We start from the raw sequence: 11,513 nt of genomic DNA, 5'->3' as shown, positions 1-11,513 counted from the left end.
GGTCTCTGCAGATGGATAGGGGCTGGAATGAAGTTGGGCATTTTAGGCAGTGGAAGTCCACATACAGAGACATGGGTGTGGGCAACAGCCTGCATGCTGAGTTAAGAGGAAGGTCAGCAAAGTAGGTGGGGGTCATAGGGCCTGGCTGTCCTTTCACCCTTTATGCTGCAGAGGATGGTGAGATACTGACAGATGTAAGGGAAAATTTGTCTTAGGAAGCCTTGGGTTGCCAGGTGAAGGATTGATAGGAGATGCTGGGTTAAGAAATTGACAAGGAGGATGCTGGTGCGAAGCCAGGGAAGAAGAGAGATCTGAAGCCCAGAAGCAGAGCTAGCAGGCTTGTTCGTTATTTGATATAAGAATGAGACAGACAGCAGGGCTCAGGATGACACTTGGAGGGGCCATGAGCCCTTCGGGGCCAGGACTGTGTCATTTACCTTCTGTGTCACCTGTGCCCAGGGGAACACCTGGTCCGTATGCTCTCTTCTTCCAAATCTAAATCTCCTTTTCCACACTTCCTCCTCTAGCCTAGTGATTCCTGTATCATTCTCCTCTTCATTTCTTCTCTTCTTGAATACAGAGCCTGCAGAGTCATTTTGCTTCCATTTTAAAAGTGTGATTCCTATGAAATCCCATAAGAACTCATTTTGCAGGTGATGATAGGGAAGGTTCAGAGAAGGGAAGTGCTCTTTGACCCTTCCAACTTGAGACTAGGGGCTTTTGCCAATAATTGAGCCTGCCAGGTGCCACTGTGCTTCGAAACCACCCAGACCTAAAACATGGCAGCTCTTCTTTGTCAAGGCCACCCAGACCTGGGCCCTGTCTAGTGAACGTAGCAGCGTCTCTGGGTGGAAAGGGCTCAGGCATGGGAGTTGGGAGGCCTTTGGGATCCACACTTCTAATTGCTTCCTGGCGTGACATTAGACAAGACCCACCCATCTTGGAGCCCTATCCTCATCTGTAGAACATGGATAATAAAGCCAGCCTGCCTTTCCCATGACTCCGTATGGCTACCGTGAGATTCAAACGGGGCAATGCTCATGAACATTTCTTGGCAATGGACAAGGTTATGCAAAAGGACCACCCCCATTTCTTATTCTATCTCAGGCCCAGGATCCTGATGGCCTTGGCCTACATTTGTTGGGAGATGATTATGTGGTCATCTTACAGACTTACGTCTCTTCCTGCTCTGCACACGCACCCAGGGAATCTCAGCTCACACCTGTGCACAGATGAATATCCCAAATCTGTTTACATCTTAGATCCCTCTGCTGAGCTCCACTGTGTGCAGCCAGTACCTTGGAGATATCTCCACTATCATGGCAGACAAGCCCGTCAAGTTCACCATGTCCAGACTGAGCTCATCCCTCCCCAAACCTGCTCCTGGTCCTGAGGACCGTTCAGCGGAGGACATCACTGGCCTGGTCATCAGCCCTGAAATCTGGGCACCGTCCTGAGGTCTTGGTCTCCCTGAAGTCAACCACCAGATTCTGGAAACTTCCCCAGTCACTCACAGGTCCAGTCATACTGTCCAACCTGCATTGCAGCCCAGGCCCTTGCCAGACCCCGAAGCCCCCAGCCAGGTGTCCTTGCCCGTGTTCTTTTCCATCCCCCACCCAGCACCTCCCCTCCGCTCCTGCATGAGCTTTCTTCCTCTCCTTTTTTTCACGTATTCCTTTTTATGCCCCTGAGCCTTCCTCCTTTCCTCCTCCTATCACTTTAATGTGTTTTAATGTGCGCTTTTCAGTTTGTAAGTGTCCTTTGCAAATGTAACTTCTTTTGTACATGCATTTTATATGTGTTTTTTTTTTTTTCCCCTCAGCACTAGGTCTGAGGTCCCATCCATGGTGCTCCATGCTTCTAACTGCTGCATGGGACTCCACGGTGCCCATTTCTCCCCTCGGGATGGATCCCCAGGCTGCCTCCTGTCCCAGGCATCACAAATAACACTAAGAAAGACTTCCTCATACATCTCCCCTTACGGGCCTGTGGGAAGATTCCCTGAGATGTGTGCCTGCGGTGGAAGTGCTGAGTCGTGGGCATGCGTAAACTTAAGGTGACTGAAGAGTGACAGATTCCTGTCCAGAACGGCTACTGCCCTCCCCACAGCAGTGTGTGCACAAGGACGAAGCTATCTAAAGCAGACATCCTCCTGCATCTCCCCCTGCTTGTCTCGCCCCTTCCCACCATACCTTCCCAGGCTCTCTGAAGTCTTCTCCTTGACACAGGCTCCAAGGCCATACCAACCCAGCCCCTGTCCTCCTCTCCCCTCCCACTCCGAGCTCCAGAGCACCTTCAGATCTGCCGTTGATTCTTGGTCTCATGTGCCCTGCTCTTCTCCATACTGATGTGTAGGTTCCAAACCCGCTGGAGGGGGTGTCTCTTTTCTGGGAATCCTTCCCTGATCTCCCACCCCCAGTTAGCCTCTGAACTTCACAGTCCCCACACTGCCGTTAGCACAGCATTGACCTGCTGGGCTGTTGGTATTTTATATGTGTCTAATACTTCCATGAGGCCAAAGTTTATCAGCCCCAGCACTTTTGACAATTTAGGATGGACATGTCTTTGCTGTGGGACTGTCGTGTGCACTGTACAATGTTTAGCAGCATCCTTGGCCTCTACCCACTGATGATAACAGCCCCCTCCCCAAGTGGAAACAACCAAGAATGTCTTCAGACCTGGCCAAATCACCCCCAGTTGAAAACCACTGCATCAGACTATCAAATGCCCAGGTCCTGGGGCTGGGTCTCATTCATATCTGTATCTCTGGACTCAGAGCAGGCCTTGTCCAGGTTAGGTGTTCAGTAAATGTTGCCCAAATGAGTGGTGGCCAATCTCTGGGCAAAGACTCGAGGGTGGGGCTCAGAGATCAGGATTCTGGGATATGCATATCATGGGGTGTGGATGGGGGGTCTCTTCCTTCTCCAAAAGCTATCCAAATCATCATCTCCTTTTGTTCTTATTCTCTCCCTGTGAGGGAGGGGAAGCTGAGACATCTAGCAAACTTACTGTGTGACCTTGAACAAGCCATTCCACCTCTCTGGGCCTCAGCTTCCCCATTTATAAGACAGCCTATGTGCATCTATGAGCGTTGACTGAGTCAGTAATAAAGAACATGCTCATCTCACAGGAAAAACTCCATGGGGAGAGGCAAGCTATGTGGCATTTATAGTGAGCGTGGCTGGGGCCATGGCCACCTCCAAAGAGGGCTGGGGGCTCAGGAACATCACTGCTTCAAAGACGTCTTCCAGGAGCCCAGCAGCTGCATGATCCAGGATCGCCGCTGGTGGGAAGTGGGCAGGTTCTCACAGCTAGGGCTCCAGCGGTGCGTGGTGGCCGGGTCACACACCCATGAGTCCCCGTGTGGCAGTGGCCAGGAGTTCCGCCAGCAGCTGGCCAGGATGTTGTCCTGGGCCTGGGCAGCATAGATGCACACTGATGCTTCTGGGTCGTGTCTCAAGTTTTCCAGAGCTGAGTTATGGGGAGGAGAGAGGTCACTTGTTAAGCCTAGGTCCCCACCTGAGTCTCACACCTCATCCTTCTCACTTCATATCTTAGCTTGGGTACTCTGCTCAGCATCTCCTCATCTCCCAGCTCTTCAAATTGTTCGTGTCTTTCAAAGATTGGGTCAAAACCTGCCTTCTCCAGGAAGTCTTCTTGGACTACCCAAGCCTTTCTTCATGCTCCTATCAGCTTTCCCAGTTATGAAATTAACATGCCCCCTTAAGAGTCTGAACTACTTGCTCTGCACTAAATGGTTTTTTATCTTGTTTTCTGAGTCTGGTTTCCTGGATTGAAAGCTCCCCTAGCAGGTGGACTGTGTGTTCTGTGTCTTAGCGACTCCACAGTAGCTAACATCTACTCACCTGGGTCAATGCTAGCACAGCTGGACTGAGCTGAAGCCCCTGGCTTTGGGTCGTAACCCTCCCCTCTCCCATTCCCTGCTGCGAGCCTACTCTTTCCCGCACTGGCTCTGGAAATCTCGCCAGTGCAGGGCAGGACTCACCAGCTTTAACTTCATTCATGTGATCTTCCATCATGCTGCTCTCCATGCAGGGAACCAGGCACCCTTGAGCATAATCCAAGATGTGAGTGGGTCCATCTCCTGATTCTGACCGACCCCCCTCAGACCAGATCTCCTCAGAAAAGCTCTCCTAGTCCCACAAACGAGGACACAAACAGAGAACTTTGTCTTGACCCTGGGACAGATTCCTTGAGAGGGGTCCTGGGAGGGGTGGAAGAGCCAGTGGGCAGAGAGGGCAACAGGACAGAGACGGGAGCAGGGCCGTAACTGACTCCGAGAGGTGGTCCTCGGAGATCCCTTTCCCTGGCTGGTCTGTAGAGTCCTCATCTAAGACTCGGGGAGGTGCTGCCTTGGTGCCCCCTTCTCCAAGGAGCAGTAACATGAGGGCACCAAGTGCTTCATGTACCTTCCCCTCAGGTGGTTGGTGGGGTCCCTGGAGAGGCTGAAACTCAGTTCCTCGGCAACATAGCTCAGCCCTCCCCTGCTGCAGCAGCTCCTAAAGTACCTGCAGATCCTTGAATGCGCCCTACCTGAAGGTCCCTCCAATACTTTGTACCTTACTAATTCCTATTTGTCCTTGAATGTTCAATTTAACGTGGCTGCTCCTCTAGGAAATTTTTCCCTACCTTGCCCCAAGCCAGTTATAAATGCCTCTTTAGGCTCCCAGAGTCTCTGAGTCTGTCTCCACCTGTGTACACCCTGTGATGTGTTTTACTTGTGATTCATGAACATCTCCCACCAGATGTGGGATTTCTTCAGCTTAGATCTGCTAGGGATGGGGGAGCGGGAAAGATAGTCTGAAGGCCTTTGAGACACTTGCTCAAGTGCATGTGTGTGTGCATGTTTCTAGGGCAAGAGTTCCTAAATATCTGTAGGGTCTCACAAAAGATCTGTAACCTGCAAGAGGTTAGGAATCAAAACACCAACATTCTTAGAAGTGATTAGTTTGGAACAAGATTTAGAGAAGCCAGAATTTAGGAAATACATCACTCTGTTTGAGGAGCTCCCCCTGAGCACGTCCCCACAGCCCAAAGGATGCCCCCTCCAGCCTGGGCATTGCTCATCTGTCCCAGAACTGACCATGTTAACAGCTGCCCCCACATCTCCCCAATCCTGACCATTGGCATCACCTCCTGAAAATTTCTTTGTTTCTCTAGACTAAGCGCAGTGCCTGACACAGAGTAGAGGCTCAATCAATGTGTGAGGCAGAAGCCAATGGATACATGCACAGATGACAGGATGAATGAAAATTTTCATGTGAACTGGGCAAAGGTACAAGGTGGGGGGCCTCTCCAAGCCTCTCTGCAGTAGGGTCTCCTGCAGACCCTTGAAGGATATATGGCTATTTGGGGGAGTGGGGGGAGTGGCTGAGAGGAGACGGCATACCATAAGAAGTGTCCTATGGAGGATTCTGAGTGAAGGGAAACTACTTGATTTTTTCCGCAGAAAGACAGAGGTTGGGGCTATGGGAAGAAGGAGGAAGGTGACTGTCACTGAGGGAGAACCTTTATCTGCCAGTCTTCACATTAAAAAAAAATTCTCACGCAGGCCACAAAGCAGGAGTTGATCCCCATCTTGCCAATCACCTTACAGATATTATAGAGAAGGCTCAGTTGGTATCACACAGAATGGGGGTTATGGAGCTGAGATCCTGGTTCACTTTCCCCCTGTGCATCCTGGTGCCTCCTGCTGCAGGGCAGGCTCCTGCTGGGCCTGGACCCCACTGTACTGGGGGAAGGAGTGGGGGTGGGTAGGTGAAGTAGCACTTCTCCTGCCTACAGATGCCAACGTTGTGACCTTGGTCCACTTCGCAAGCAGTGATCTCAGAAGAAGGGAGACCTTGCTAATTTGTATCAAAGCTGTGTGCTGGCCAAGCCTTGCATCCAAAGGGAGGCATCCGCCCTGGGCCAGAAGGGCCACAGCTTAGCCTTCTAAGGGGAGAAAGCAGCAGACTAGGTCTGCCAGCGCAGGTTACCTATGAACATGACTGAGGACTTGCGGAGGGAGGCCCGAGGACTCTTGGTGTACTCCAGGCTCTGGCTGAGGAACGTGACGGCGCTGTCTTGGTGGGCGTCCACCTGGGGCAAAGAGAAACCAGAGAGTGCTGGGCCCGCAGAGGGGATAACCACCCACCTGCCCCCTAAAGCTAAGAACCAGGACCCAGGCAGGCAGCTGAGCCCCGGCCCCTTGCTTCCTAAACAACTCTGCTGCCCTTTCTGGACTCTTCCAGAGGCCAGACTTCACGTTCTCTTAGCTGACTGCAACAATCCCGTCAATGATCTTCCTGCCTCGCGTGTCTCTTCTTCTAATCCACCCACCTGCTACAGGCCAGAAGACAAGTTTTAAAATGCAAGTCCAGCCAGAGCTGAGAATGGATATGTCATGTGAGGGACATGACTAAGGAGACAGGTCTGACTAGGGTGAAGGATTCAGGTTACAAAGCAGTAGGAATAAACTACAGGCTTAGGAGGGTCTTAAAAGTCGTTAAAATACAGACAGAAATAGGGCTTCCTTATGCATTAGAAAATAAGAAGCCAGCATCCATTCTTAATAGGACAATGACAAAATAATGTTTTAGACAAAATAGTCTGACAGTGGTGTTCAGGTTGGGTTTGATCAAGTAGAAACCAGGGGGCAGGCAATCTGCTAAGAGACTGTTGAGGGAGATGAAGAGAGGTCTGGTCTGATCACTCTCCTATTGACAATCTGCATCTCAGGGAGTAACTGTGCTGGAGAAGACTCTTGAGAGTCCCTTGGACAGCAAGGAGATCAAACCAGTCAATCCTAAAGGAAATCAACCCTGAATATTCATTTGAAGGACTGATGCTGAAGCTGAAGCTCCAATACTTTGGCCACCTGACGCAAACAGCCAACTCATTGAAAAAGACCCCAATGCTAGGAAGGATTGAGGGCAGGAGGAGAAATGGATGACAGAGGAAGAGATGGTTGGATGGCATCACCAACTCGATGGACATAAGTTTGAGCAAACTCTCGGAGACTGAAGGGTGGGGAAGCCTGGCATACTGCAGTCCATGGGGTCGCAAAGAGTCAGACACAACTGGGCTACTGAACAACAGCAATAACAATGTCAGGAAGCAAACTCCTGGGTTTAGTGTGCAAAGTGTTCATGATCATGTTCTTTCTCAGCCTCAGGCCTTTCTCTGCCAATGCCTCCATGCACACCATGCTCCAGTCCCAGGTCGAGGCACAACTCTGCCCAAATCCGTGCCCAACACAGGCCGCTGCTCCTGATTGGAGTCCCTTTCCCTCTTTCCTTCCTGATGAGTCCCCTCTCATTCTCTGAGGCTCAGCTCAGAAACCATCTCCTCCCCGAAGCTTTCCACAACCCTCTGGCAAAGCTAATCTCACCACCCTTGACGTCCCTGCAGCATGTTTCATAACCTTTGTCATGGCGCCTATGACACTGGGCTTATAATTACTTATACCTGTCTTTCCCACTGGATCTGTAGTTCCCCCCAAAGAAGGGACCATCTCACTCAGCTCAGAGTCCTCAGCACCCTGGATGGAGCTTTGCATGGTACAGGTGCCCAGAAAGTATTGGATGGATAAATGAATGAATGACTAGGTTACTGACCCCTCCGTAAAGCTCAGGCTAGAGGTTGACCTTCATATGAGCAGAACTGTTGATTCCTGGAGAGCAAAGAAGAGACAGAGAATCCAGAGGGTCTAACGCAGAGGTCACAAGCCGGCAGCCCACAGACCATAAATGGCTGGCAGGGCAGAGGCCAGTGCAGTGTTTTAACTAAATTGATGGTTAATTAAAGTCTTATAAAAATCTAGCTTTTCTTGTGAAACTGAAGCCCCTGGTGAGAGTTGGCTGCGTGGTGGCTGGAGCTCTCCATTCGTGCTTTCAACAGAGCCTGGGCCCTCCAGGTTGCCATGGCCCTACCACCCCTGCATCACTTATCTGCCCAGTCACTGGTCATGGTTAGTATTTGAATTAGCAGCACTGGCCAAACACTTCCTCCAGGCCTCTTTTTCCCTCTGTAAAAGGAGGTAACAATATTAGGCACTGGATTGCAGAGGCTTTGAGCATTATTAATAGTGATTATTACTGCAAAATAACCTGTTATTTTGTTTATTTCTGTTAGGTTGATGGGGGAGTGGGGATGCTGCATGTCCCACCCAGACCTCCCTTAGGGTGTGAAGGATTTATTCCCCCAGGTACAGATTATCTTGGTGGAAGAGAACTGCTGGCCCAAAGTCACGTCCCTTCCCAGGCCAGCTGGCAACCAATGACAAGGCAAACCACAGCCTCAAGACTTTCTTCAAGGAGCAGAACCAGAAACTGACAGACTGTGTGGAGACCTGACCGCCAGCCCCAGTGTGAGGAATCTCGGCATCATGCTGGCTGAGACCTTCCCTGAAACCACACTGCAGCTTGACTCCTCTGCCACTTCTGCTCCCTGCCTTCCCTCCCACAGCGGCTGGTCCCAGGGTGCTCCCTAATAAGCCTCCAGGATGCTAACCTCTGCCTCAGAGCCTACATCCTGGGGAACACAGCCCGTGACTCCAGGAAAGGTGGATGGGCCTAGATGGCAAAGCGTCCGAAATGGTACATGAAAGATCCCGGCTGCATCCTGCAATGCAGCATGTCACTGTGTGTAGGGCTCTCTCCTACCGTGGAATGTTCTCAGGTGTTACCTGGACGGGGGTTCTGTGGTTTAATAATTTGGGGAAACCATGAGTCAACCATGAAATTCCCTCCACACAGAGCATTTCAGAGCTCTAAGGTGCTGATGATGCTGCAAATCTCCAAGAGGAAGATAACGGTGCAGTTTTTCCAAACGTACTTGTCTTGGATCTTTTCTTTCCTGTGGGCATTTCTTGTAGGACTGCCATCACAGCGAATACATGCTGGAAATTACTATTGTAGAAGAGGGGGCCGGTAGAGTCCCTCAGGCAGGGATGTGATATAGACAGACTCGGGTTTTAACCAGATCATTCTGGTAGTCTGAGTGGGGAATGGATTGGAGGGGCTGAGATTCAAGACTGGGGGACTCACTGGATGGTTGGACCCATCTGAGAAACATTTATGACCTGAACTAAGAGAATAATAATGGGAAGGGGGAGGAAAAAGCAGATTCAGAGGTATTTAGGATATTTAAGATTGATCAAAGGTGAAGGTGAGGGAGATCAAGAAGCCTTGGATGGCTTTAGGATTCAGCTTTGAGGATTTAGAAGGAGAGAGAACTGACATTGGGAAGGCCATAAGTTCAGAAGAGATATGCTGAGTTTAGTTGTGTGTAGTCACTGTGGGCCGGGGAGGGCTTCCCAGGTTGCCCTAGTGGTAAAGAACCTGCATTGCAACTCAGGAGACATAAGAGACACGAGTTTGATCCTTGGGGTTGGGAAGAGTCCCCTGGAGAAGGGTATAGAAACCCACTCCAATATTCTTGCCTGGAGAATTCCATGGACAGAGGAGCCTGGTGGGCTACCTTCCATGGGGTTGCAAAGAGTAGGACAGGACTGAAGCGACTTAGCACGGCACACACACAGTCACTGGGGGAGATGCCCAGTAAGCCTTGGAGAAGGAACACCAGAAGTGGGGAGAGAAGTCAGAGGCAAAGGTGAACTTCCAGGAGCCAACAGCTTGTACGTGGCAATGGAACTGTCAGTACGGATGCTCGTGTAAAAAGGAGGAAGAGAAAGAACCGGCCACCTCCAACGTACTCATAAGAACCCCCTGTAGTCTTAGAAGCACTCACAAGGTACTTGCAAATCTTGGCCACAGTCTGCTGCTGGTTGTCCCAGGGCTTCCGGCTGTAAGCTTTTTTTGGCAATTCCCAAGCCATGAAGCAGGAACAGCGGAACAGGGTCTTCACACATTTCTGGGGACCAATAGGAAGAAAATACTAGAGCTATGCAATTCCAGAAGAGTTGAATTATGCTCTGGAAAAAAAAAAAAAGTATGAAACTGGATTTTGGGAAAACAATTCCTATCAGTATTTGAAACATACAAGGAAAGTTGGCTGTTTTGAAAAGAAGTACTGGCATGGGTACCTTTTGAAAACAGGCTTGGCCAGACTTGGTCACGCGATGGATTGTCTATGATTCTAGGCCAGGTTCTGTAAAGCGGGCTGCACCCTCAGGACTCAGGGCTATGCACACTCACCTGGCTCACCTTGGCGTTGCCCTCTTGCATGATCAGCAGCAGGGGCACCAAGGTGCTGATCAGCTGCTCCTCCACAGCCGGGGTACGGTGCGACCGCAGCTTCTGAACTACCTTGCCGTACAGGTTGATGCAGGAGGAGCGCACGTCCTCTCGTGACTGCGGCAGATCCAGAGGCTCAGGCGAGCTCCATCCTCCAGGAGGCTGCCCGCACCCTGTGCCCCACGTAGAGGCTCATGGCCTTCTTGCCACTCATTCCGAGGGCCCCTCCAAGCACAAGACTCACAGAGGCAAAGAACACTGAAGGCCACCTGATGGGGCTGATCTGGGGCTGGCTTCCCCCTCATCAGAGCCTGGGTCAGGAGCTCTGCCTTCTCTTCCCAGCAGGGACCCCACTGTCCTAAAAGGTGCCTTTGTGCCAAGCAGAAAAATGCCCCCTTTTGCTGAGACCAATCAAAGAATTGTGACCACCCCCACCCCCGGCTTAGGGGAAGAATGGGGGAAGGGATAGTTAGGAAGTTTGGGATCAACAGGTGCATACTGCTATATTTAAAATGGATAACCAACAAGGTCCTCCTGTATAGCACAGAGAACCCTGCTCAATGTTATGTGGCAGCCTGGACGGGAGGGGAGTTTGAGGGAGAACAGATACATGTATGTGTTTGACTGAGTCCCTTTGCGGTCCACCTGCAGCTGTCACAGCATTGTTAATTGGCTATACTCCAATTAAAAAAAAGTTCAAAGAAAAAAATTTGTGACTCCTCTAGATGGACCAATAACAGAGAGGCAAGTCTCAGGGGTAACGAGCACACAAAAAGGCCTCCCTCTGTGAGAACCAATTAGAGAAGGAACTTTCTCTGTGCAAACCAATTACAAAGAATTTGGACCAGTTGGGATGAGCGCCCCTTCCCTTGGGCTGACTCAGCCCTGCTCAGGTCCCAGAGGGCCGTGGGAGCTATTACGACCCCCAGAGTAGTGCAGAACTGCCCTCCAGGTGTTACACCCCCATCCGTCCACCTTCACGGAGTCCCTTACATCACTGAAGTGTGGCAGCAGAATCTGCAGTGTCTCCACATAGACTGAGGTGTCCATCAGCTTCCGATCCTGACCCTTGAAAATGGCCTTGAGGTTGTGGACCGCCTCCACCACCAGCAGCCCATCCACACTCTTCAGACCCTTCACCATGGAGGGCAGGAGGGCCTGCACCTTAGCGGCCTGTGGAGAAGGAGTATTTGGGATGGGGGCTCCTATCTGATCTAACAGGCGAGGGACCCAGCCTCTGAGTCACAGAGATGAACTTGGTCAAGCAAGTCCTACCTCCAGGCCTTTGCTTACGTTATCCCACCTGCCTGGCAG

General features: G+C 51.0%; 1 protein-coding gene across 4 annotated transcripts in view; it reads right to left on the bottom strand.

Moving 5' to 3' along the window:
- Positions 1 to 3,226: 3,226 nt before the first annotated feature.
- Positions 3,227 to 11,513, bottom strand: part of MROH7 (maestro heat like repeat family member 7) — a 40,716-nt gene continuing 32,429 nt past the window's right edge. For 3 of the 4 annotated variants that reach the window (XM_088835323.1, XM_088835321.1, XM_088835324.1), the window contains exons 17-22: positions 11,193 to 11,372; positions 10,161 to 10,316; positions 9,754 to 9,876; positions 6,000 to 6,102; positions 4,007 to 4,069; positions 3,227 to 3,471 (exon numbers count right to left, since the gene is read on the bottom strand). In XM_088835323.1, coding sequence (XP_088691449.1) covers positions 3,227 to 3,471; positions 4,007 to 4,069; positions 6,000 to 6,102; positions 9,754 to 9,876; positions 10,161 to 10,316; positions 11,193 to 11,372 — 870 coding nt within the window. Of the gene's footprint in view, positions 3,472 to 4,006; positions 4,070 to 5,999; positions 6,103 to 9,753; positions 9,877 to 10,160; positions 10,317 to 11,192; positions 11,409 to 11,513 lie in introns of all 4 variants that reach the window. The other variant, XM_088835322.1, reaches the window with a different exon arrangement.

Source organism: Moschus berezovskii, chromosome 4 (genome assembly GCF_049115385.1).
Source record: "Moschus berezovskii isolate FMDL1 chromosome 4, NW_MosBer_1.0, whole genome shotgun sequence".
In the NCBI taxonomy this organism is placed as follows: domain Eukaryota; kingdom Metazoa; phylum Chordata; class Mammalia; order Artiodactyla; family Moschidae; genus Moschus; species Moschus berezovskii.
Note: the sequence above shows the minus strand (reverse complement) of the source record. Positions and strands in the feature narration are given on the sequence as shown.